Source organism: Taeniopygia guttata, chromosome 1A, assembly GCF_048771995.1.
Source record: "Taeniopygia guttata chromosome 1A, bTaeGut7.mat, whole genome shotgun sequence".
Taxonomy (NCBI): Eukaryota; Metazoa; Chordata; class Aves; order Passeriformes; family Estrildidae; genus Taeniopygia; species Taeniopygia guttata.
Window position 1 is genome coordinate 26,127,820 of NC_133025.1, and position 24,468 is coordinate 26,152,287.

At 40.2% G+C, this 24,468-nt stretch overlaps 2 protein-coding genes across 5 annotated transcripts in view; one reads left to right on the plus strand and one right to left on the minus strand.

Moving 5' to 3' along the window:
* ZNF277 (zinc finger protein 277) overlaps positions 1–6,186 on the minus strand; it is a 41,109-nt gene extending 34,923 nt beyond the window's left edge. Inside the window, exon 1 of the mRNA XM_030257688.4 lies at positions 6,054–6,186. Coding sequence (XP_030113548.4) covers positions 6,054–6,096 — 43 coding nt within the window. The 5' untranslated portion in view covers positions 6,097–6,186. The remainder of the gene's footprint in view (positions 1–6,053) is intronic.
* Positions 6,187–6,210: 24 nt separating this feature from the next.
* The window catches only part of DOCK4 (dedicator of cytokinesis 4), a 221,673-nt gene continuing 203,415 nt past the window's right edge, over positions 6,211–24,468 (plus strand). For 2 of the 4 annotated variants that reach the window (XM_041713768.2, XM_041713769.2), the window contains exon 1: positions 6,211–6,489. In XM_041713768.2, the coding sequence (XP_041569702.2) occupies positions 6,453–6,489 (37 nt within the window). In that variant the 5' untranslated portion in view covers positions 6,211–6,452. The remainder of the gene's footprint in view (positions 6,490–24,468) is intronic. The other 2 variants (XM_041713766.2, XM_041713767.2) reach the window with 1 other exon arrangement.

Below are 24,468 nucleotides of genomic sequence, written 5' to 3' on the forward strand. Positions count from 1 at the left end.
ATGCATAAAAATCAAGAGAAAAATACACAAAATTAAAAAAAATAAAGACCAACTGGAAGACAGTGTCCAGTGAAAGGCCATAAAGAGGCAAAAGAACAAAGAGGAAAGTTTCAAGAAACATAGTTGAAATGTATTACAAAGAACAGACAGGTGTCTGTGGACCACTGAAGCTACTGACAAAACACCTACTACAATTTCTAACTTAAAAGTCTACTACAGCAGAATATTAGGACAGAATGGAAAACAAGCAGTGATCATGGAAACATCTGCTAGAAATTCAGGTCTTGGGATCAATGGCTGGACTATTGCAGCTATATAATTTCCTATGGAAACATTAAAAGTTAACACGAACTGCTATTGTTTGAAGTAAGGGACCTAAAAGAGAGCACCTAGTTCCAACCTGCCCCCTGCCATAGGCAGAGATGCTACAGTGTAATTTCAGTCTGGTTATGTGGTTTTAGTGGTGCTGACTAATGCATTATTTAACACAACAATTATCAGGTCATTGAACACTAGGCTTTTTCTATTCAAGTGACTGTAATTAAGTACTGTAGACAACACCTCTGCAAAGAACCCAGACTTCTACACATTTCCCTGATTTCAGTGAGACACTGATCAGGATTATGTGCTCAGCTCTTCAGAGGCACAGACCTGCTTTAAAGTTGTACAAAACTCACCACATTTTTTTTCTCCTGCTTCTTGAATGTCATGTTCTTTCCCGCATTGTGTGAGGCTTTTATTGATGCAATATTTAAAGCTACTTTAAAAAGCCCACAGAAAGACATTCAAATGCTTTCAGGCTTTTCTCCCAGATTCAGCCTGCTGGGAGTTTGTGGATGAGAATGCGAAGCAAAAACCTCAGAGAGAGACTGGGAACAATTGCAGTTTTAGGACATAAATGGTTGCACAAAGTCGCAGAGTTCTAGCAGAGGTTTCAAGGCAGGACATGGTGGAAGGAAGCACAGAGGGCTGGGAAAGGTTATTAACGCTTGTAATTTCACAATACTTAAGTTTTTTTCTTCCTTTCCTACTGTTCATATACACAACCATATGCTAGTTTAAACCCTACATCCCTTCATCAAGAAAGCTGGCTAAAGTCTCAAAGGGTGAACTGTAAGACCTGCTTATGTGACAGGCATACCCTGTGGCAGTCATCATTGCTGACAAGAATCTACAACTTCGGTGCTCTTCCAGAAAACCTGTACTCCCCAGTAAAAACAAACGCAGTGAGCAAGGTGATTCAAGAGGCATAACAAACTATCCTGGCATCTGTGTTACACTCAGAACATTCAAAACACTTGAGGTACCTCTCTAGCCTATACCTCTACATGTAAATAAAGCATGTTCACATCTATTATCTGTTCAAGTGATGAGAAAGCTTTTTTGGGGTAAGAATCAGATATTTGCCAATTCAGAAACAGTTTAAAGGTCTTCATCAGTGTGAGGACTGATGAAACACCACTCATTCTTGCTCCACAATGGTAACAGGAAGACCGAGCAGAGGTTTCAAAGAACTTGAAGGTTTAACACCCAAACAAATTAGCATGTTAAAGCCGTGTACCTGCTCACCAGGCAGGCTGAAGCAGCTCACCTCTAAATAAACTCTGGTTAGAGAATAGAGGAGCTGATACAACGTAGTTTGTTCATGTATCAAAGCCTTTACTTGCTACTGAGAGGGCAAGAGTCGGCTCAGTACACTGGAATGAAATACAAAGATAAAGGCCACCCATCTTTGCTTTTGAGCTATGAAAGTTTTTTGAATTCAGAGAAAACCAAATAGGAAGTGTTTATGGGGTATTTGTGGGGAATCCAACATATCCTATGCCTTGTGCTAGCAGAAATTACGCATTCATGCTGAGGTGTGGGGATGCCCCTTGTCTTCAGATAAAATACACTGCACATTTACAACACAATTATTTGTAAAACTATGGCAGGAATCGTGGGCACTTCAGATGACTATTACCAAGCAATACAATCCATCACTTATTTTATTAAGCCATTATGACCTGTTTAATGAAATATTTAGTTTCACTTGTATATTCTCACATTGTCAGTTATTTAAGAAATGTGATGTGAAGGCTAAAACCACTAAAATATTACTGCAACAGTTACATGAAAGGATTCTGCCTTTTCAATTTTCAAACAGAGAAGCACATAAAAGGCGATTTTACAATAATAATTTAGTAATTGCCAGTCCTCCAAAAGATCCACTTGCTTATCCGGTAAATGTTTAAAATTACTTTGAGATTGGATTTTTAATTAAAAACCACAAAAAAAGGCTCCTTAAACATATTTAAATAATACTGCTTTAGGAGATCCATTCTGGTAATCATACTAAAATAAATTATGTTGCACTTCCAGCATTAATTAGTGAACCTGTCCTCCAGGTGTAATTGCTAATTGTTCAGTTCACAATGATTAATCTGCATCCTTTACAGAGCATATAATGCCTACTAGTAAAAGGAATCTGTTCTCTGTCCAAAATCCCCTACTGCACACAAAGATTTAACCTGAGAAACAGATCACTGGTGGTATTCTGGATTCTTGAAAGTGCCCTGTGGGAAAACAACTGAGGATGCAACCACATGTATGATCATTTGGAACAGGTGGGGGTTTTTAAGGAAGGGTACTGAGCGGATATCAACCTCTAAACCCATGAAACAGAAATGGGCAGAGACACTGGGCTGCTCATCAGGCTATCCGAGGATCTCTCGAGAATGAAGGGATGAGCTGAGGCAGCTGTGTGCTCGGGGCAATGGCTGCTCTGTCACCTTGCTGGAGTTTTCACCCACAGACATGAGCAGCTCCCAGTTCACCACCATGCATGCTGTGGATATTTTAGAGAGGAAAGAAGTAAAGCCCTCAGTCTGATCTGAACAGAAGTGGTAGTATAAGGAAGCAGGGTCTGAGAAGGCATCTAGTCCACCAGTTATTGAGGACTATTCAGTATAAAAGAAACAACAAATAACAAGGAAAATGGTAGATTGCACACAAACGTTAATGAGCAGGTGAAAACAGAGTTGTCTCTGCCAATATGGGAACTAATGGCATTAAAGGAACTACTCAGACATATTTAACAGGGTCAAGATGAACTTTTGTCACTGACAGGAAAGGGGAAATGTGTGACTATCATATGTACTATGGTATTTTTGAGGGTATTGGTGGATGGGATCAGAAGGTGCTAGTGGAATTTTGTATACTTTATGAAATGGACTTAAACAGACTTAAGAATCCACATTGATACACAAAGTGGCCTATTCAATGGGAGTGCTTCGAAGCTAATGGGGAATGCATCCATTAACCTGTATGGCGAAATCTTTTGGGTCTGAGAGTACATGGGACTGCCTTTCAGTGACCAGGAAAGAGAAAACCTTGCATCCCAGAGCCCACTGTGCTGAGCAGCTCTAATAGCTTCCTTAACAGAACTTCGAGTTGATCAAAAGAAGTAATGGCTGTACTGTCAGGAACAAACCAGCTTTTACTGGAGTATGTCGACGTAGAACAAAAAAAAAAAAAAAGTAGATGTGTGCAAGACCAGTTAAACTTTTGTCTTCCAGAGTAAACTGAATATCTTAAAAATGGGGCATGAGAGAGAGACATGGAAGGAATCAGAGTAACATGTTGCGCTTGGACATGGTGCACCCCAGCAGCATGTGTTCAAAAGGACTTGATCACAAGAACTTGAGTAGGAAACTATATGATGAAACAATGAAAGACACACTTCCAGAAAATATACTCATTTTAAAATCCTTTGACAGATGCTGTAAGAAGTGTTGATAGGCAAACTGAACAAACTTTACTGTGGACAGTGATATATTTATTAAAAGCCACTTGGTGAAGGCTGCTGTAAGGAACTAACCAGAAAGCAACACTGTCCTGGATTAGAATATAAAATCACAGGCTTTCCTGTAAATAGAAACAGTAAACCAAGAACGAGTATATTATTTAATTTTCCTATATGCTGCCTCCAAGTAAGTGACACACCTCAGGTGCACATGCAAGTACAAGATGGTGCTAGAGAGAACACTTTTCTAGAAGTTAAACCTCTGAATGAATAAAGATTTTGTTCAGAGGCAGAGAAATAATAAATATTAGGGTGGGATATTTATTTGCCCATAGACAATGTGATTTATACTCTTAAGATCTCTTGACCCTAAGCGACTGTGTTGTAATCAAATAATTTTGAAAAGGTTGTTTGAGCTATTGGGCACTCTTGCCACCCTTCTCTTTGTCCAAGGGAAGACTGTTAATGCTGAAGTCAGTCATAGTTACCATGAGACAGCAGTTGCAAGGCTGGGGTAAAATTTTGACTCCCAGCCAGCATGCTGGCAGACCTTTCTAATGGGGAGATGAAGCACATGGATGTACATGAAAGTCTATAGGCTAACATAAATGTTAATTTAGTCTGACATCTATATTTTGATTTTCAACAGTGATTTGTACATATTTAATTACCTAGAGACTCCAAATTATCTGCTAGGGGATGAAAAGTGAGTTTGGGAGCAAAGACAGAGAAAGTTCACTAGTTATTTCAATGAGTGTTTGTGCTCAGTAAAAGGAAAACAGCATAAGCCTCTGAATTTCCATTTTCTTCAAAAAATTTCCTTTTTTCCTTTGAACTCGTGCCAATGTTTTTAGAAGAGTTCTCTGAAAAAAACCTCAGGGTAACCTCATCATCTCTAGTAGTCCACAGACCTATGTATACACAGAAGAGTTACACAGTCAGGCACATGTTCTTTCCAATAGTTAAACAGCACAGCTTTGCCTCCAGGTGCAATTAGACCAGTGTGGAAATGCCCTAAAAAGGTTTGGCTTTTCATGTATGAGGTTCATACCAACATACTGTAACATAGAAATAAGGCAAGGGTACTGCTCTAACTACTAGCACAAATTGATATTGCTTTTATGAATAGAATAAGGGCACATACTAGACAAACAACAAAAAATGTCACTTAAAAGACTACTCACTTCAAAGGCCCAAACACAGAATAAAAGTGCTCTAACTCTAGGTTTGAAACTGCCTGCTTGCAATGACTTCTTTTCATTGTGTCCTTCACATTATTAATGACTTGACAGTAGAAGTTAAAAGTCAACCTGAACTGAAAGCTACTCTCTTCTCTTAAATGTGAAAACATTAGACTAATTTTTTCATTTGGACCAAACCAAAGAAACACATAAAATCTCTAGATACCACTTCAGAATATTACTGATTTCATTGGAATACACTTTTCTAAAACCAGACATATTCATTTTAGAGATAACTTGTACCTGGTAAGGCCTTCAAAGCAGCATCATTATCAATGGTTTTCTCCCTTTTTTTTTCTGTCTGTGCCTTTCCACAAGACCAGAAAGAAGATATAACCCTTGCCTCAAAATACCCATCTTTCTCTTAAAAGGACCAGTGTAGCCTGAGGATTTCTTGCAGTTTATCTACGGTGAGCTCTAGCTAAGCTCCTTCCAGGAGGGTGCAGACATACAGGCTTCTCGACAAGGACACAAACCCTGCTGTTCTTTTTCCTTACGGCACCTGGCTTATCCTTCAGTACTTCCCCATGGTCCATTTGTGCTCCTCGCTGTGCACTGCCTGCTTTGCACTATTGCTGTGTCTGTGCGCGCTGACAAACAGATTTATGTGAGAGGCCAAAATGCTCCCCGGACCATCAGCCTCACGTCCCTCCGCTCTGGCGCGCTGCCGGCACGAACTCCCTCTCCACCTCGACTTGCTGTTGGAAACTCTCGCTGTCCCCGCAGTTCCGTGCACCAAACGCGGAAGGACTGGCATCAGTAGGGCCAGAGCGACTCACGTCCCCGTAACCAGCGGGAGGAGGGTACGGGGCTGTCCGCAGCTCTTCGCGGAACCCCGCTCCGACGGGCGACAAGCGAGCCCCACCGCGCCGGGCCCCGGCGCTCCCGGCTGCCCGACACGTGTCCGCCGCTCCCCATCCCAGGGACGGCCGCGCCAGCCCCGTCCCACCGTCCAAGCCGGGATCGCGGAACGGAGGGGAGTGGGGGAGAGCGGTGCGAGACCCCCACGCCTCCCGCAGCGCACTCACCTCCCCTGGCCGCCGGCCCCGCAGCCCCGCGGGACGCGGCCATGCCGCCGCCGCTCCGCCCGCCGCGGGGCGGCCCCGGGAGCCGCGCTCCGCCCCGCTCCGCCCCGGCGGGGAGCGCGGGGCCAGACGGGGCTCGTAGTCTCTCCCGCGGCCGCGGGCGGCGAGGGGCGCGGCCGCACCGAGCACTACGTTCCCCGGCGTGCAGCGGGACGGGGAATATAAGTGGCTGGCGGCGAGCGCGCTTCAGTCAGTCCGCCCGCCCGAACAATGCCTTCGCCGCTGGGGCTGGGCAGCCGCGGCTGAGCGCGGCGGGAGCCCCGGGCAGCGGACGCGCTTGCCGGCCGCCGCCGCTCCCGGCGGAGGGGCTGGCGGGGGAACGGGCGCTCGCACGCCGCGAGCATGTGGTTACCCACGGAGCACGAGAAGTACGGCGTGGGTGAGTGAAAGAGAAGGAGAGCGGGGCAGCGTGGGGGCGAGGAGCGGCGCTGCCGGCGGGGAGCGCATCCCGGGCAGAGCGGGCTCGCCCCGCGGGGCGCTGCTGCCGTTTCCCGCTGCGCGTGTGAGCGCTGCGATGGGAACCGAGGTCCCGTCAGGGCACGGGGGAGCGGCCCCTTCCCTGGGGGCACAACAAAGGACGGCCGATGCCCAAGCCGCGGCTCCGGCGTCTCCCGCTGCTGCCAGGGGATGGGGCAGGGGCCGGTCCCCAGTCTCCGAGGCGGGCGCTCTATTCTCCCTGCCGGCGCTGGGTGAAAAGGCTGGCATTTCACGGGAAACAAAGCAACCTAAAAACATCGCTGGGAGCGGCGACCCGGTGGGAGACGGTGTCCGCCGGCGGCCCGGCAAGGAGCGGCGATGGGGCCGCGGGCATTGTTCGCGCGTCGGGGATTTTGTCACTGCTTCACTGGAAAGCAGACAAAGTGTCGCTTGTGGGAGTCGCGCTGCCTCGCCTGTTTGTTCTCTTCTGCCCGGCGCAGGGCTCTGAAGCCCGCGGGTTTGACTTGCGGAGTGATCGGAGAGACTCGCAGTGATTTTATTTTTCTTGGCACCGCCTACGCCCACACCCGGTGAGCGCCGACCGCTTGTCCCGGACAATAGCCCCCTCTGACACGGATGTAGCTGAACTGTTGTACAGACCTGCCGGCGTAGTAGGCAGCTCTCCGTGTGTTTACATCGCATTTGAACGCGGAGTTGTTCGCACTGGAGAAAAGCGGGAGGAGCGCGGAGACCTCCTTTGTGTGTGTGTGTGTGTGTGTGTATAGCAGCGCTGTGGCGAGCCGAGAGCGCGGGGCCGCTCCGTCCCATCTGGAGTTGAGCCCAGATGTTGCCTTCTTCCGAATGCTAAATGACACTGATCATCGATGGGATTTTTTTTCTTGACTTCTTTATTTGTCTGGTCACAGCTGGGTTGCAAGATATTGATTAGTCCTGCCACCCGCCTTTCTTTACGAGGATGGGCAAGAGGCTTAGAAACCACTCTGGGACTCCCTGGAATGGCATGCTGGATATTAGCAGTCAAGTATTTCAAGCTGCAGCCCTCCTCTCCGTCTATTTGTTGTTTATTTTTATTTTTGATCCTAGTGTGCTATTTCACAACTGAAAGCATTCTCCCCCCACTCCCGATACATGAGCTAAAAATCACTCTTTCTTATACTGAAAACAAGCAGATAAAATTGTTCCCCCTATTTGAGTAACTATCCCATCGTTGCTAATCAGTTAAGACATATTCCTTAAGTAAGCTTTTCTACGTTTAGTAACCCTTTTCAGGTACTTAGAGGTGAATTGCTCTTCAGCTCTGCCTAGCTTACCAGAGCTGGTGTCACTGAAATCTTACTCCTGCTAAAGAGATACAGTTGCAGTTTCTCAATAGAGAGCTTCCTTTGGATCAACCAGAAAATGTGGTCCACTACAAAGATTGTCTTTATTTGTGCAAATATAATATAGTCACCAAAATGATGCTTATTCTTATTTAAATTCATTTCCTGGTTTTCTGTGATTTGGATTCCAAAGGCTATTCAAGATAGTAACAAAAAGCCACTGTTCAAATCGGTGTCTCTGTACCCCTAGGATGGGAATGATATTATATTTCAATATGACTATTGCAAAATGTTGAACTACTTACCTAAAGTAATTAAATTTTTTTCTTGGACTGCTTTTTATGCTATGTGCTCACTCACCTGCATGATGAGTGCTGTCTGCAAAATCTTCACACCCAATTACACTGTAAGCTATTGTACTACTTAGCCGTGGGAGGGAAGGCAGGAGAAAGGGTTGTATCTTGCTGTATAATTATTTAAATTTTATATAAAGTGAACCTCATAAATCAAACTTGCATTTTGCACCACAGACCAACTTATGTGTTTTCTTTTTTTTATTGGTAGGATTATGACATTTCCAAGCAGCTATTTTAATACTTGTATGTCTATCTGCTCTGATAAAATGGGTGCATTAGGAAACCCCTTTGAGAATCCCACTTAGTTGTACCAAGCATAAGTATCCTTTATGCAAAGCTCAGGACTTGCATCAACATCAGACCTTATCTGCATTTTCAGTCTGAATTCTGCAGCACATGCTATGTTCTGCACATTTCTACTGTGATGCCAAAATGGATGAATAACCAGACAATAGCCACCTGGTTGCACTGAAGGGCTGCTGGTAACCAGGTGGCTATTGCTCATTTGTACAGTCTGACTGATCTCACTTTGAGGGGTAGGTAATTCAAATCACAATCTTCTCTTCTATAAATTCTTTAACTTCTGCCTTCTAGCTATTGATAATATCTGGTTGATTTTTTCACTGAGCATGTTGCTTAAGTCTGAGTTCATTTACTGATAGGCAGACACACTTCTTGTTCATTTCATGGTAGACACTCATGCTGCTATGAGGAGAACACTAGTGCACTTTTATGTGCCACCTTTTGCACTACAGTTATGTGTTTTTATTTCCAAGGTTACAGATTTTGTCAGTTATGTTGTATTATCCCTCAGGAAGTTAAGGAGGAATAGGAATATTTCTCCAATATTGAGAACATGCATTGTCTGGGTTTTGATATCTGTGTTTTCAGAACAGAAGATTAAACTTGTATATTTCACTTTGAAATTGCATGTGTTTTGAATCACACCTTCAGTTGTGGCAGCATTGTATGAAGGATCCTGTGGTCAGTTATGTGGAGTACTCAGCACAAAGTATGCTGATGAAAGGGTAAGAGAGGTAAGATTATTTCTTGATGTTAATAGTGCTTAAATCTGGTAGATGTCAAATGGAGTTGACATATGTAAATACTGTATGCGGATCTATGTGAATTCGGAACCCAAGAGAATCACAGATTCATTTAGGTTGGAAAAGACCTCCAATATCAGAGTCCAACCAATGACCAATATTGTTTAGAACAATAATAAAACGCTTTGTGAAAATGAATAATTTAAGACTGCCAAGCTTAGGATGCTCTGCAGGCTGCAAAACAGTAAGTGCAGCTTTCAAAAGTGACCCTTACTGGTTGGTGCGTACTGGAAACTTATAGCTGTAATAAATAAATCACAGGACTACATAATTACCTTGTAGCTGCTATTTGTGGGAAAGATACAAGTTCTGTTTCATCCTCTATATTCAGGATATGTTTTTCTTTTTGTCTCACCACATCTGCATATTGCCATATACTCTGATTCCTTTGATTAATTTGAATCTGTAAGAGCGCAGTTATGTTTTCTGCAAAGTAGGTAATTTACCCTTTTTCACTGAGCACAAAGTTTCTGAGCATTTCTCTGGAACACGTTTTTTGGATTAGGATGGAAAGACTAATTAAGGAGAATAATTAAAAACAGTTGCTGAATGTACCACCTAATTTGTAAGTAGAATGGCATTCCAGATGCTGAAGTCATTCTGTATAGCAAAATATACCAGTTTAACTCTGCCAAGCTGTGATAGTTATTGATATTTTTAGTGTAGTTAAGCCATAAATGTGCCTTTCTGAGGGGGGGCATGAAGTTTGGGCATCTCCTAGTTTATAGATGGAGAAGTGAAATGTTCAAATGGTTTTGTACTGTAAGCTGAGGTCCATAGGAGGAAAAAGACAGGGGCATATTAGCTGATCACAGGAGCAGTATTGACTTGCACATAGACAAAAGCTAAATCAATTGGCTTGTGTCCTGTTCTAAGTTGCAGCCAAACTAGTCTTGCTAGCAGTCCTGTTGAAAGATAGCAAAGATATCCTTATCTCCATGCTGCAATCCCTTTTTAAACTGCAATTTACTTTACTGTAAATTAACTTGGTTTGTTTAGCTCAACAGTAGCTCTGTCAATAGCATGGTATAATGTGTTTTGTAAAACAAACACTTCATTTGGTTTTCCTGTGTGCCTCCTCAAACAGTACAAATAAAGTCTTCAATCAAGCCTTATTTCCTCCAATCCTCTCCATTAATTGTGCCTCACATTTCTATGTGGAATTCACTTTGTATTTTTGTCTTAGACTAATACTGTCACTAAAAATGATCTCTATCCAAAATGTCTATCAAGCTGTCTAAATAATTATTGAGAGTTGAGGCATGGCAAAATATAATGTATTTGTGGGTTCATTTAACTGAGGGGCAGTTGAAGGGTGATTTTTACTTTCTAGGTACAGCTTGTAACTGTTTGTAGGGCTGGTTACCTGCAAGCAAGTGGAGGTGAGGTACCGGGGGCTCCAAGAATGAGGCTGACAGGATACCAGTGTTCCCTTTGCCTCACTGGGACAGTGGGAGTCCATTATGAAATATTCCCCGAGTTCTAGCAATCCGAGATAACAAAGACCCACACATTTTCTATAGGAACATTTTTGACGCATGACACATTTGTCATGGAGGCTTTTATATCAATTTAGTATGTCAGTCAAATAAAGGTGGTATTTTTTCTAGTCTTTTATATAAGCAATAAATTTCAATGTCTTTAAAAAATGGGATTATCTCAACTCGCAGGTTTTGGACAAAAAACTGCTGACTGTATTCTGTTGGAGTACAGAACATGAAGTTGATATTCTTAAGCAATTTTTGGTCATGAGAATAGTAGTAGGCTAAACAAATTAGGTGGTGAAATTTTTTTGAAATAAGGCTAAATAAAGATTTTTAGAACTAATTTTAAAAAGCTGCCTCCAAAAATCTGTAGACTTCCTTATGGGTTTTCAGTGTTTTAAATATCTTCACTATTTCCTAAGGACAGCTCAGAGCTGGCTGCCTCATTAACATGTTAAGTAGTGCCCTTCAGAGACCCAAATTTTTCCTATTCTCTACATATCTGGAGCTACTGAGGAAAATTTCTGTAGGTGGTGGTTATTTCATGGTTAGCTGTATACTGATGTCACTCTTTCTTCCTCTTTGGCTGTACTGAGGGTTTTTTACCACCATTCTCACTGTTGGACTTGTGAAGCTACTAGCTGGGCTGGATTTATCTAAAATGTGACAGAACAATGGTGAATTAAATGACGTAAGCTGTGAAGGTGAGAATGTGTTCTCCCTGTGGAAAAGGAGATTTTTAATTTTTTTTTTTTAATCTAACATAGGCTAATGTAATCTGTGATTGTTTCTGCACGCTCAGGCAGCATGAGATGGAGTCACTAACTTCTCTGTCAAGGAAGCTATAATTGGTTACTGAACTCCTACCATGCAGATCTCAGCAGCTTTTTGCACTGCCGCAAGAGTGTCTGCCATTGACTCATCTCTTTGCTTCCCTAACCTGTACCCCAGAAAGGAAACTTCAGAATAAAATTGAGTTTCGTGTTTGCAGCAGCAAAACATTGCATGTGACAATGTTTTCTATGATGTTCCATAGATTCCAGTTCATTTCGGAGTGTAATTCACTGTGTAGATTTTGTTCTATAAAGTTCTCTGTAATTTGAGTTTTGGGATTGGGGAAAATCCTGAGGAGGGCATTTGACTGCTTGGATCATTTGTGACACTTGAATGTATTCAGCAACTGAGACAAGGCACTTTGAGCAGACAGTTTGCACCCCTGGGAAATGTGTTACTTAATTTCTTTGGTTTTTAGAGACTGTGTTGTGGGTATGTTTTTGGTTTTTTTTTTTAACTGGATTTGTTGGTTCTGTGAAGGTACAGGGGAACAAACTTGATAACTTGGCAAAGCCTGGTTCTTCACAGAATGGTTGAAATGCAAAAGTTTTGCTTCATTTTCAGTCTGGAATTTCTTTTGTTGCAGTGGGATTTTTTTGCATGTAATTGTACATCATTGAGTAATCTTTTGCTTTACTTTTCTTCATTTTCTTGCTATGTTTGTGAGGAGCTGGGCAGAATGACTTTGAGGTGACCATCACCCACTTCCCAGTGGAAGCTAGGTGACTAACCTGGTGGGAAATGTCTCTTTTTATTTATTTGTCACATGCATTTATTTAGTCTTAAATATCTCTAGCATTATGTAATACAGAAGATTGCTTTTAATTTTTTTTTTCCCTGAAGGTGATCAATAGAAATATAGAAAAATGTTTAGGAAGAGTTTTGAGAGATTTAATCTACACTGCTTTCTCAAGGCTGGGTCAACTCTAGCTGTCACTTCTGAAGCATATTTGCCAATATGTTTTTTAAAATGGTGATAGCAGAGTATCTACAACTTCTGTTGTCAGTGCTTAGCAATCTCACTACCTGGTAAGTGTTTAGCACTGGACCAGTTTTCCTCTTGAATGTATCATTATGCATTTATGAAAACTTGCCAGGACTTTTCCTTGTATGAAGTAGCTCCAGTTATTTAATTCTTTCCTTGTAGATGATATGTTCTTATCTATGACCACTTGATCCATGTTCAAAACTGAGCAGTGAAACTTTATCAGGTAAAGCATGAACACATCTTAGTGTGTGCTTTAGGTGATGTGTCTTGTCTGCTTGTCATTCCCGGTGTGACATTGTTCCTTTTGCAGTAGCTTTGCACTGACTCACGTTCAGTCAGGAACTGCTAATCAACCCTTCAGATCCTTTTCCGGATTCTGGTTGTCTAGACATCTTCCATTCTTCCATCCTGTATTTGTCAGCTGATTTCTGCTTATGTGTCTTTACTGAATGGCACTTCTCTTCAATGCTATTTATTCCATTTGTCAGCCACAATGACTCCAAAATTTCCCTTCTCTCATATGCCTGTTGGAAGCACCCTACTTTGACAGACTTGAGAGATGAAATTTAGGAAGTGTACTCACTAGCAGAAGCAGATCTTTTTATGAGAAGCAGTGCATAATAAGCAGCCAAAGATGCTTGGATGCCACAATAATTTGCTATTAGTTTGCATTTGTATGTTTAAAGGAATGTGTTTTTCAGATCTTTACAATGACAAGAGACCAAAGTCAGCTGCTTTCAGTTTATCTTCATAATGCATTTTTCTGGTTACTCAGAATATATGTTCCCAGTTATATAGTTTAAAGATTATATGGTTACTTGTCAACTTTGCATTTTTGGGCACCTGAAATGTTTTGTTCAAAAATAATGCTGATCTAACTTCCAGGTGCTCAAGGGTGAATAGGAGAGCTGCAATCAGAGTAGCTGTGAAAGTCACCTGTGCTATAGGGACAAAGAAACAAGCTGGATTTTGCAGTCTGTCGTGCATTGTGCTTGCTAATTTTTGTTGTTTTGAGTAAGAAAGTAGGATTAAAATTAGTTTTGCAATATTAAAAAGATCAAAAGCCTTACTGAAAGAAAAAACCCCTTGCTGATACTGATTGCACCTTTCATCTTTCTCCAGTTAAGGAACCAAGTAAACTTTTTTTTTTTTGGATTCACATGCAATTATTTATCTATTTTAATAGTAACTGAAGTTACTTCAACTAAAAGTGAGTAAGGTGTGTTCACTCAGTACAAAGAATTTTGTTTTCTTCATAGTTTGTGTATAGAAAACCACACGAATAGATAAGGCAATAAAAGTGCAAATGCATCTGTTAATTAGCAAGACTCAAGGTGTTTGAGGAATAAATTTATTTCAGTTCTGCTTTTTGTGTTACTGGATTTCAAGTATGTGTTTCTGTGCTTTCAAGGCTCAGAAAGTAGGTGGTGGCTGGTCTAATGCTAAATCATGTGCTTGTTCAGTCCTTTCTGCGGCACAGAATAAATGTGGTGCCCTTTGAAATCTATTGCTTAGGATTTCTTTATTTGATTTTTATTGTTGTTTGTACTGAACTTATGATTTCTGAGTTTTATTTAGAAATGCAAAATGAGCCCTTAACTATAAGGGTGTATACTGTTGCATTTTCATGAATACTTATCATGGAGTATGTGGGAATCTTTACACACTGTGGGTAAGACATAACTGCATAATAGAGGCTCTTCCATAATAGAAATTATGGAATTCTCCTTCGTTGTTTTTAAAGCAAGGCATTTTCTTTTATTATTATAAATAATTTACTACATAATAGGATAATGTTTCATTCTTTTTCAACTCTTAAATTACAGGTTACAGTGAGGAAATTAAATGATTACTCCATAAAGTCTTATTTTAACTTTTCTCCTTAGTAGTGTAGTGAGGTGAGTATGTACAAGATGGACAGGCTGGGACAGGAGACACCAGTATTTCTAATGCTTTGTTGTCTTCCATGGGCTAAGTGCAAATTTCTATTATTTAATTATTTTCATTATAGAAACCTAATGGGTAACAGCTGGATCCTTGATCAAGCAGGAGTTATTCTATAGACTATATAAGTATGCAGTAGTTGTACTTTCACGAAGTAGCATTCATACTTCTGTAGGTGATGTTATCCATAAAATAAAAATAAAGGCTATTAATTTTTATGAGAAAAACCCTGTGTGAAGATGGTTATTGTGTAAGTGCACTATCTTATCTTTTGGAGAAAAATACAGCATGGGATAGCTTAAATGTCAGCAGAGGTGTCACTATGAATCACTGAATCCATAGGTACAACTATGAGGAGCACTCTCAGACTTTTAGGTGCAGCTCTGAGGTATGCTGCTTGAAACTAAGCAGGGTAGAGATGGGCCACAGGTTGTAATTTTTTTTTTTTTTTTTTTGTTAAAGTATAGTGGTAGTTTTGATAAGAAATAAAGTTGAATAATACTTTGTATCTCCAAGGAATATGCCTCTTTTCCTAGGCTTCATGGATCCTTTCTTCACATCTGTACTAGGCCTGTTGCTACAGAGAGAATACAGGGCCTGACATGCAGTTTGTGTTTTTGCATGGGATTTAGAAGTGCTCCTTCTGGTGTTAAGATTGTTTCCTCTTACTCTGACAAAGAAAAAATATGAGTCTGTAATTTTGAAACAATTTCATGGACACCAGTTGGCAGAGCTGCTCTGTTATAATGGTTAATAGTGGAAACTTCTTAAACATTCTTTACTTATCTGTTTCTTCCCTATTCCTCTTCATTTGCCCCCTGCCCCCAGCTTCCTTCCTTTTTTTTAGTCTGTAAAACTTAGGACAAAAAAAAAGAGGAAATCCTAAGGTGGAAAACAGAAGATCCCTGCTCTTCTGTTTCAGTGTAAGAAGCACATGTCAGTTCTCTATTGGGTTTGTAACCTCTATTCTTCCACCTACCTCTATCAGGAAAAAAAAAAGTACTAGCTGATTATAAGTCAAGTCAGAATGATATTGATATCCTCTTTTCCATTTGGAGTAAGAAGACCTGAATGCTATTTCTCATTGGACCATTAGTTCCAAGTTCTCAGCTGTGTTGAACAAACAGGCTTATTCCTATTGCTTGCCAGGTTAAGTAGGTGAAATAAGGGCAGACGTATCCGCCTGCACATATTTTGCCATTTGATTTGTCGTGGTGAAATATGTCAGTGGTAATAGTAAGCACTTGAAATTACAGATTCTCTGGTTGTTTCCATTACTGGAAAGCTCAATTCAATCAGTTAATTTTTTTTTTTTAAATTGAATTTAAAGACAAAAGACTTATATGTGAAAAAGACAACAGCCAAGTTAGACTTTTTGTAATAATTAAATTTCTTTCCACCAATTAATTTAAAAAACATTGTAAGAGATTATGAAAATATGTAAAATAACAGAATACTATGTGTTTTTCCAGGCAAATGTGTGATGTTCTTGCATGTGAGACAGCTGTTGGTTTTAGAGTTGAATCTGCTTTGGAGATAGTGTTTGGAAATGTAACATGGTAAGCAATATTCTGAGGTAATGGATTCTCCAGCCTCAGACATGGTGACATGGAAATCACTTATTCCATAATTGCCTGCAGTGCTACATCTTTGAAACTGCTGTCAGTGGTTGCTTCTAGCAAACACTATTGTTTTGTTTGCTTAAAAAAAATATAAATAGTAGCTTTATCTCAACCTGAGCAGTTATAATGTGCTTCAATAAGCAATACATAGAACTTGCTCTCCTGATGAAAAGCCTTCTCTTCCTGGTGGCATGAAGGATGAGTGGTGTCAGCCTTGCTGTTGCTACCTCTCTGCTGTTCAGTGCTGGACTGAATCTTTTTTATCTTCAAGCTTAAGTGTACTCTTGCTTGTTTACATTCAGAAAATTCCTGGGGAAGCCTTTAAGACTGAAAATTGTTGATCTTTAATGTGTTTGCATGCAAAGGAAAGTATTTCTTTGTTTCACTTCTGCAAGAACTTGGTTCTGCCAAATTGGCTGGGCCTTGAATAGCAGTACCTCTAAAAATGTATATTTAATAGATGTATTAAATGGCACCAGTTTTAATGGCTGAGATAAATGTATCTGTTGAGCAGGCACAAATTATGTTGGTCCCTGATTTCCTAATCTAATCTGAAAAATGTAACATAGTAAATAGGAAAAGTGCAGCTGCAACATTAGAAAAATTGCATTGGTTTTCATCATGATTCTTACAAAGAGATATTTGGATTTATATTGATAAATATTGCCTCTAGTGGTTTTTGAGCAGCTAGTTAGCAGCATCATAATTGACATGCAAATATAGTTGTACAGCTGATAGAAATCTGTGGTCTTTATCAGTGTGCTTTGCCTCTTTTTGAGTTCCCCAGTAAAATAGTGACCAAGTAAATGTACTGGACTAATGAGGAGATGTCTCTTTTCAGAGAGGCAAAGGTCCAGAATAAACCTATTTAAGAATGCACTCTTGAACTAGCAAGTTAGGATCTTTTGCTTAGTCTATGAAATTGATTTGTTTGCGGAGCCATCATAAGTTTGGCTGGTTAATGACCTCTGTCAAATACCACTTATGTTTTCATGTACCTTACGCATAACCATGGCCAGGTCAGCTCTGGGGCTCACCCAGCTCTGGCCATGAGCTTCCCCCTATGCCTTTGTAACAGCTTCTCTGATGAGCAATTGAGAGAGCCGATCTGGCCGAAAACTAATCACTTTTTTGGCAGGCAGGTATTTACACTGCATCAGCACCTCTAGCTGAGTTTGGATTGTCTGCCAAAATAAGTGTGCCAGTGTGGTGGGAAGTGAGGGAGGGTGCAGCTGGGAGTACAGAGGATGGCAGGACCCCAGCGCTCTGCTTGTGCCTGCAGGCACGTCCGATGAGGTGTACCAGAAAGCTACAGCCTATTAAGATATTTAGTTGGCCTATCAAGAATATATCACACTTTTCATGGGACAGGAGCAAATAAACTGATAGATAAACTGTATGTCATCTTATGCAGCTGTTTGGTCTGGATTCATGTGTGGGTTTTTTCTACACAACCCACTGTTAGTTATAAAACTCTTACACATTTTAAGTTACTGCCAAGCATGGTAAGTGCTTTCTTATTCCGGAGGCTACTTTGTGAGCAATTGCCTGTTTTGGAAATCCCAAATTTTGTCTTCCTTGCAACAAGCAGAACTGTGAAAGCACACTTTTTAGACATGAAGCTGATTTTTGTGAGCCCTTAGCAGGCTGCTAAAATAGTTTGAGTGTCACAAGATCAGAAAATAAAAGCTCTAAAGGTGTAATTTCAATTTTCTGTATATAAAATTAGTTGCATTATGCCATGGAGCAAAACTTACAGAAAAAGATGGAAAGTGAAAGAACTGAGAACTGGTAAATGTATGTCATGAGTCCTGTGAGATGTGAATAACACAGTAAAATGAAATGAGCACAGATGTCATACTTCTAGTTGTTATGAGAGGTCTTTGTCCTACTGCTGCATTGAGAACTTAAACAGGTAAACATTAAGTACTTTCAAAATCAAAACATGGAGAATTCTGTCTGACATATTAAAAATACTTTATATGACAATTTCACAATAAAATATTTGATATTGTACAAATACTTTATAATAAATATTTTATAGTAATGACATATAATAATAATGTGGTTGTTGTGAGAACTTGAATGACAACTGCTGCTTCTCCAAAATGATTACTCTTATGCATTGCCATTGCCTCTTGAGTCAGCACAGATTTGGGAATAAATTTGAGGAAGACATCTTAACGGTTTCTCCTTCCAATTATCTCTACTAGTCCTATTTTTTCTTTGCTGTGGCTATCTCTGTGTTTGCTCTCCTGGAAGCCATCGGTGGAGTGCCTGAGCATTCTGCACTGCCAGAGTCGTGTTCCCTTCTGGCTCTTATCCGCTGTCACCGAGCTCCTTTGTCTCTCTTCTATCTGTCTGTTTTTAGGTCTGAAAACTACTACTCAAGCTTAGAGAAAATACTCTTTGGTTAATTATGCATTGTTTGTTTTGTACTAAAGTAAGTTTTGGATACATAACAAGAACCTTCAGCACAGGAGGAATTGTTTAATTTGGCTGTGATCTTTTGGGTACCAGAATTCTCAGTGTCTGTTAAATACGAAACAGCATCCTTATGACTTTTCTGGTATGGTAGCTATAAAGCTGGGGCATCACATATGTAACATCATGCTGGAGGCATTTTCTTGGGTATCTTCTCCCCTTATAAATTAGTCTAGTTATGAACTGACTTTTACTGTGTTCAACATGTTTTTAAAATCTAAAACACCCTTTGGGAGTGGGTGTGTTTAATGTACAGAAATATGAGAATAGGAACTGGAATGCAATACATACATTGTGGATGTATTTATTTTCTCAGTTTCCTCAAATTGTCAGTCACCTTGCTTATGATACTTCAATTACTAAGTGTGTTTTTGACCAGTTGTCACACAAGGTTCTGAATTTATATGTCCCTGCTGTTCAGCCCTATCACAATGAACCGGGAGGTGAGGAGGAGAAAAAAGGAGCTATCAAATGTCTGATAATTGTTTTTTGGCTCATATCCAGGGTTCTGTTTATAAAGAGTTCTATATTGTGATCTTAAAATATGAAACTTGTCTGAAAATGTCAATATTTACTTTTCTTGTGAAGTTTTGATTTGTTGAAGTACCTTTAAAATTTTTGGGGCAAATAGTTGTTATCAGACATTGGTGTTCCTATTGCTTTTTACAAAGACAGTTTAGACCCTTTTCATCTGTGTGCATGTAACATTTTTTTTTTTTAAACAACTCTGCCCTATTGATTTGCAAAAGGAAGTGTTTAGTGGGTGATATCTTTATGGAAGATTAAATACAAAGACAACTTCATGATGAAATATGAAAGTGGCTTGAAAGGAATAGCTTTGTCTCGTCAGATCTATATTTAATAGGAAAGCTATTTGGGCAGGTCTGGTTTGGCTTTTTTAGTTTCAAAGGATGGATACTGGGTAATTCCATGATGCAGTCATTTTTCTTCTTCTCGAGAGGACTTTACCTCTAGAAACTCATCAGTGTGTAGTTCAGCCATAAAATACTTTTACTTTTCCCTCGTATTTGATATTTTTTACTAGCTACAAAGAAATTTGTGTTCTGTATGGATGTTGACTTAATGAACATATGAGGCATTCCTGCAGCCTGTGGTATGTCATGGGGGCCCTGGGGAGGTGAGAGGAATGCTGGGGCTTCAGATACAGCACTGAAATGCTGACACTGCTGCTGTGAGATGTTGCAGCACACAAACAGTGTAGCATACCTGATTTAAATACCTCGAATTCCCCAAGCTTAGAGATGGAGCAGAATTTCATAGAATTTGCTTTGTAATCTCATGTCAAGCTCTCTTCAAAGCAGCATTATACACTCATGAGTGGGTGAATAGCACTTGGCAGGCTTTGCTGGCACTTAGCTCTTTTAACGTCTCCTGCAATAATGACTTAGAAGCAGAACTTCTACCCTTCCCCCTGCTTAATTTACCCATGTGCTTCTCCAAGATAGGGGTTTTTTTTTGGACTTTTTGTACAATTCTGTCAATTTCAGGCAAAATTAGCTTAAGTTTCTCATAATATGAAAAAGAAACTTACCAGCAGATCTGTGTGGGGATATTGACAAAGACCTAATGCTAATTCTTTTGTGGTTACTTGAAAACTGTTTTTTGCCTAGAAACCTTTTTCATGTTAACCTTGCAAAGGTGAACTTCTATAATTCATGAAGTATGTGACCTAAAAATACTTAAGTATGTATTTTATTTGTACTTTTTAGAGGGGCTTTTTTGGTAAATATGGATAGAGGTTATTGTAGCAGTGTCAATTGGAAACAGAGACTTGGACACATGTGCCTGCAAATTTAGGCTTGGCAGACCCAGTAGAGAATTGAAGGTACTGAATTTCAGAAGAGACTGGATGAGGGATTATAGAGTGCAAGTGAAATGGCAGGCAGGAGCAGAGAGGTCAGAACTGACATGTGGTTTTATCAGGGTTTACTAAGGAACTGACAGAGGAAAAGGCTGGTAGTCAGGCACAGAGAGTAAGGAGGAGTTATGATTACAGTGAAAGGCAGAAAAATATATGAGAGTGTGGGAAAGTTTGCAAGAAACTTTTTATGCTCCGTGATGATGACCTGTTTTGTGGCATCTGCTGCCTGCCTTTCCAGTAGGGAAGTTGTAATTAAGGTTTGTTGCAAAACTTGCAGAATAAAGGCAGTGGGGGAAGCAGATCTGGGAAGTGTTTTTGGATTATGTGCTGTCAGGGATTATGGTTTGGAAACCATATACATAAGATTACTTCTGGTGCTAACTGGATCTTACTAAAGTACACTTCAGAAACAAGACCTTGTCAAGATTTTGCAGGTCTTGATTCAGTTTGAATTTTCATGGAATCATGTAAGCTGTGTGGTGTAAGGTAAGGACCTCAGATTTGAGCTTTCTGTAATCAGTTAGTAGTAGCACTTAGTTTGTAGGTCATGTAGGTTTTAGTTTGCTAGATAATGACTCTGAGAGATTCTTGAATGTTGCTAATGAGCTTTGGGCTAATCAAAAGTCCTTGTCCTCTGGCTCAGGCTCCCTGCTATCTGAATTAACTGTTCCTGAAAATATACAGTTTCTCATTTCCAGAAGGCTGCTTTTGACTCAATACTTAATTGTGACCAAAGAAGTGATTGAATTGAGAGTTCATGGGGTAATGCTATTTGCTGTATTATGTGCTCTGGCCACTGAGGTGCTGGTGAATTTGCTAGGAATAGGCAGCATTCAGCTGCAACTTGAGGATTCAGTCACTGTGTGACCTACAAATGACAGAGACAGTGGGACAGTGGTAGATGTTGAAAGAATTAGGCACTGCAGATCTTATCTGTAAGATGTTCATGCTTTTTTATCAAGCTAGTGGATTCTGTCAGTGTCCTGTGTCTGCTGGGAATAAAGTTTGAATTAATTTGTAAGTATGGTTTAACCACTTGAAAGTATCTTGATTAAATGACATGTTCACTTGGCTTTAAAAGAAATGCTTTGTTTGCTGTATAATACACTAGCATTCCCTGTTTTGCGTCACCTCACTTTACCTCAATAAAATACTGACTAGTAGAACTTGTGTACTAAAAAATACTATTTATTAAATATAATTAAGAGTATTGTTCAGAAGTGTACAAAGTGATGAGTGACTGAATTTATTTTTTCTTTAAACTAAGGTTGCAGGATTTGTTTTTTCTTTCATTTTTTTTTAAATTTTAACAGGCTTCTGTGTAGAGTGGGCCTTCAGTCTGCTTGCAGGCAGTCTTAGTTAGGAAACACAGCAAGCATGTGTGAGTACATGTGTACCAGTACTGTTCAAAATATCATCAGAAAGGGCTGTGGCAGAGACTGATAGAAGTTGAGTCTGTCATCATGAACTGTGCAGCAGAAGTGTGATAAATGCCTATAGTGTTTGTGTGATGGCCTTTTTATTGAAAATAATAAATGTTTCATAATAAATAATTGCAGCAGAATGTTTTTAAATGTCTGTTCTTACATAGTTCACTTCTGAAATCCTAAATATGTGAAATATATGAAAGTGCTTTCTCTTTTCTTATCACAAATATGATTAAAATTTTGAAGTAATGCAGCTGTGTGTGTAATGGAAGACACTGGTGACCTTACTGAAGACTGAAATCAGGCCATTCGGCTACCATCCAAATGCTCTGCCAGCTTAGCTACTTGACCACCTGCTTCTGTTTTTCCATTCCCTTTGTAAATGTAGGTTTTGTTCATTTTCTGGCATGTCATAATTGCCTTTCATAAAAAGAAATCAAATCATGTGGGTAAGGTCTGTACTGTAGACCACTTGGGTGTCTTTGACTCTTGTAGTCATTTGAATTTTCATCAGCCATTCAAGCATGGGCTTGTTGGAAAAGAACAGAGGATGATGCCCTCTGCACCTCCGTGCTTGCTTTCCCCAGCCATGCTCCTACATTTGGACTGCATGACTCGGTGGCAGCCGTGTAGTTGTGCTCAGTCTCACTGTAGCTCTCCTGCTCTGCAGGAGTTTGGTGGTTGTCCTCAGTGGAGAACATCCACATAGTGCTGATGCGCTGTTGGAGCATGTGGATATTCCTTCAACTGTTGAAACAGGCAGCTTAAATTATTTGTCTTTGTTCATGTCTTTTCAATATGCAAAAATGAAAAAAAAGGAAACACTGGTCATAAATATATCTTTGAGATCTAATGGTAAATGCTTTTGAAACTAATCCCTTAATAGCCCAATATGACTGGAGTGCTGAATGGGGAATCTTCAGTGGTGAGTTACATTCCCACATCTGCTGATCTGCTCATTGGCTACGTCCGAATTACATGACCTCAGTAAAGCAGCACACTGAAAAGCAGGCTAGCCTGCTGACTGAAAGCTTGTGTACTTGTTTCATCTGGCATAGCTGAGATAGCTCAGGAGTTACGTCTGTGGTTGGTTGTTGAAAACTAGAGGAAAAATGGGTGGCTGTTCTGTGGCTTCTCACTGTGTTAAATGCTGTTGTTAATTTCAAAAGTTTTTGTCCCTTTTTTACCAAGAGATATAACTATGATGCAGTGATTTGGGTGCAATAAATTTTAAACTAGAAAAATAATAAATTACTTCTGGTTTCAATATAAATGCCAATGGATTGTTTTAATCTTGCACTTTAAAAATGTATCAGTCATGGAAAAAAGTTGTCTCCTGTTTTTTCTCTGTTGCATCTGAAGGCGGCATTTGGTGCTCCCACAGGCTCGGTCTAGTGGAGTGGATAGGGTGAAATAGGAAGGTACTGCAGAAGCTGTGAAAATGCTTGATGAACTCTCACTTTTATTTTGGTGTTTGTTTCCATTGCATTCTGTAATTCCTACAATAGAAGTAATTTTTCAAAAGATGGCTTGACTACCTGGACTGTCTTTTGCTAGTGGTTTAGGCAGAGAAGAGTGGACTGAGCAGGCACTGGCTGTGAATCTGATCTAAATATAGTCAGCTATGCACATACTTTCAGCATTGTCTGGATGAGTGTGATTTTTGTAATCTGGCAGTATTACTTGTTAGACAGATTAGTGACTTGGCAATACTGAAGTGGGAACTTTGATCTGGGAGGCACAAGCCTGGGTTGGAAAACCTACATGCTCTACCATTTGAGACGGTATCTAGTGTGTTAGGATCAGGGGATCAGGCATTAGGATGTGGTTATGCAGACTCTACTGTGAGATGTCCAGGGTCTGTGTGAGCTCTGTGTAGGTGTGGGGCTGATAAATCTTCTGGATTGACCTTGTAATGGCCGCAGGTCCCCCTGATGTCCTAGAGGATTGTCGTGAGGGTCCCAGTTGAGTCACTGTTGTCAAGAAACTTAACTTCCTCTAAGCTGTCATGCTATAGAGGCTTCAACAGAAATATTAAGGATTCTTTGAGCATATCTTACTGGTTTTGATAATTTATTTAACCAAAATTGAATAATTAAGCTCCCACTCTTAAGCTTTCTACAGTAAATATTTATATTCTCTTTTGGTTTTTTATCTCTTGGGTACCAAAGATGAATGTCAGAGACAGCATTCATTCATCTCTTTGCTTTCCTGCCCTTCTTTGTAAAAGAATCTTACCATGGAACAAAAAAAAGCAACATGATAAAACTTTGTAAAAAAAACCTAACAACCCCCAAACAAACAAAAAGACCGCCTAAATCAAAAGCAAATCCAAACCAAAACTCCACAAAAGATTCCTACAAAAAAATACAAACCAGTTCACCATCCAACCAATTAGTATCTAGTATTCTGCTTTCAGCATATGAGAAAGACAGTGCAATTAAACAATACATATGGAAGCAGTTTTCTTTAGT